The sequence below is a fragment of the Octopus bimaculoides genome, chromosome 10 (assembly GCF_001194135.2).
Source record: "Octopus bimaculoides isolate UCB-OBI-ISO-001 chromosome 10, ASM119413v2, whole genome shotgun sequence".
In the NCBI taxonomy this organism is placed as follows: Eukaryota; Metazoa; Mollusca; class Cephalopoda; order Octopoda; family Octopodidae; genus Octopus; species Octopus bimaculoides.
This window is the reverse complement of record NC_068990.1, coordinates 93,329,301-93,332,099: the sequence shown is the minus strand read 5'-3', so window position 1 is coordinate 93,332,099 and position 2,799 is coordinate 93,329,301. Positions and strand designations below refer to the sequence as shown.

The window sequence follows — 2,799 nt, the reverse complement described above, 5'->3', positions numbered from 1 at the left end:
ATATATATATATATATATATATATATATATATATACACACACATATATATACATATGTATGCTCCAATGTCTGTTTTTTGGAGGATTCAACTTTCCCCAGCAGAACAAATACTGGAAGTGCTTAGCAGAACATCATAAACTGCCTGTGTCAGGGATTTTATACAGTGGTGTTGGATATTGGGATCCCATACTTCATATATGGAGAGTGGTCAGGTATACATGTGGATAGCCAGTGATGAAGGGGAGGCATTTGTTTCCAATAAAGAAGCCAGAATTTCTGCTGACCCCTGCCTTTCCATGGCACAAGAGTTTTGGACCTGACTGGTTTGAATCTCAATGGACTTATGTCAACTCTTCAAGACTCTGCAGGATTCTCTTGCCCCTTATCACTGATGTTGTTGTAATAGTTAGGCCGTCCATAAAGGCCCAAATGGAGATGGAGGGCTGTTGGACACTAGACATAAGTATCTGGTATTTGGAAGATGACCATAACAGCAGGTTCATTGCAAGCTTTACCTAAGAAAATGTATGCAAAATAAATAAATAAGAATAAATAGAAATTACCGTGGGTGAAGCTTCCGAAGGTTTTGTTAGGACTTTATTGATGCAGTTGTTAAATTTGGAGACGTGTTCAAAATGTTTTGTCATTTCCGTTGCCAAAACCATATCTATGATTGAATGTCGCATGCTGCGGAAATCATCTCTGGAATAAAGAATTACATTTTAGATTTTTAAAAAAGTCATTGATAAAATTACTCTTATTTCAAATTAGTGAATTATAGGTTAATGTTAATTATTTTGTTTCAGTCATTTATTGAAAGTGCTTCCTGTAGGATGAATGCGAGGCCAAGCTGCAGCTGTTTCCTCTCTGTTAATATCTTCCTAACTCATGAGGTTTTGGTTGGGTAGTCATATAATTCTTTTATTCGTTTACTTGTTTCAGTCATTTGACTGCGGCCATGCTGGAGCACCACCTTTAGTCGAGCAAATCGACCCCAGGACTTATTCTTTTGTAAACCTAGTACTTATTCTATCTGTCTCTTTTGCTGAACCGCTAAGTTACGGGGACGTAAACACACCAGCATCAGTTGTCAAGCAATGTTGGTGGGGACAAACACAGACACACCAACACACACACACACACACACACATATATATATGACAGGCTTCTTTCAGTTTCCGTCTACCAAATCCACTCACAAGGTTTTGGTCGGCCCAAGGCTACAGTAGAAGACACTTGCCCAAAGTGCCACACAGTGGGACTGAACCCAGGACCATGTGGTTGGTAAGCAAGCTACTTACCATGCAGCCACTCCTGCACATATAATGTTAATTATATTTGTTTCAGTCATGTGACTGTGGCCATGCTGGGGCATTGATCTCTTTTGCTAAACCGCTAAGTTATGAGGATGTAAATACACAAACACTGGTTGTCAAGCAATGGTGGGGAAGATACACTGACACAAAGACACACACACACATATATACAATGGGCTTCTTTCAGTTTCCGTCCACCAAATCCACTCACAAGGCTTTGGTTGGTCTGAGGCTATAGTAGAAGACACTTGCCCAAGCTGCTACACAGTGGGACTGAACCCAGAACCATGTGGTTCAGAAGCAAGCTTCTTAATACACAGCCATGCCTTGCCTGTGCCTGTATATGTGTGTGTGTATATGTGTGTGTATCTCTATGTATGTATGTATGTGTATATATATATATAATTACCATTATTATAATTATTGTTGTTGTTGTTGGTGGTGTTATTATTATTACCATTATGCATTTGCGCAGCACTAGTATTAGAGTAATTCTGCCTGTTGCATTTGCTGCACAACAAGCCATTACTTGTCTCTTCAGATATTCCCCACATATCTTAAATGTTCCAGCTTCACCAAAGACAGAGATATTTACTTTCTGTTTTAGCACCAACTTAATGGTTATGCTGATTATAGAAAATCATTTGCTGAGATTTCCACACATTCCACATTGTGTCCTATTGTAACAGGGATTACCATTCTTACTCTACACTTCCACAGCATCTTTAACTCTCATCTTTACGTCTTCATATTTATCTTTTCGTTTCTTGCTACATCTTTTATATTTTATTGTTATTTCTATCTTTACTTGTTTCAGTCATTGGAGTGTGGCCATGCTGGGGCACCACCTTGATGGGTTTAGTCAAACAAATGAATCCCAAGACTTATTTTGCTGAACGTTATGGGGGATGTAAACACACCAACACCAATTGTCAAGTGAATGTTAGGAAACAAATGCACATTTTGATATACATAAACATATTTATAAATACATGATGTGCTTCCACACAGTTTCTATCCACCAGACTAACTCACAAGGCATTGGTTTGCTCAAGGCTATAGTAGAAGACACTTGGCCAAGATGCCGCAGAACACAACCGAACCCAAGTTTTCCTATTTTTCCCTAACAATATGACACAAGGTCTTCAGGGTTCCATTTCCTTGTCTGGATTTTTATGTCCCATAAAATTTTCACCTTTCTTTCCAAAATCTTATTTTTCGACCACCTTCCGGAGTATTCAAGCGGTTCCAAGCAGTGCTGTTTTCTGCAAGTGCTCCATCTTTATTGCAGCTCTGCCAGTACCGCCTGACTGGCCTTCATGCGGGTGACACGTAAAAGCACCCACTACACTCTCTGAGTGGTTGGCGTTAGGAAGGGCATCCAGCTGTAGAAATTCTGCCAGATCAGATTGGAGCCTGGTGTAGCCATCTGGTTCACCAGTCCTCAGTCAAATCGTCCAACCCATGCTAGCATGGAAAGCG

General features: G+C 39.9%; 1 protein-coding gene across 1 annotated transcript in view; it reads right to left on the bottom strand.

Annotated features, from left to right (window-relative positions):
* The window catches only part of LOC106876564 (high affinity cAMP-specific and IBMX-insensitive 3',5'-cyclic phosphodiesterase 8B), a 288,850-nt gene that overhangs the window by 15,903 nt on the left and 270,148 nt on the right, over window positions 1–2,799 (bottom strand). Inside the window, exon 17 of the mRNA XM_014925160.2 lies at window positions 565–703. Within this exon, the coding sequence (XP_014780646.1) occupies window positions 565–703 (139 nt within the window). The remainder of the gene's footprint in view (window positions 1–564; window positions 704–2,799) is intronic.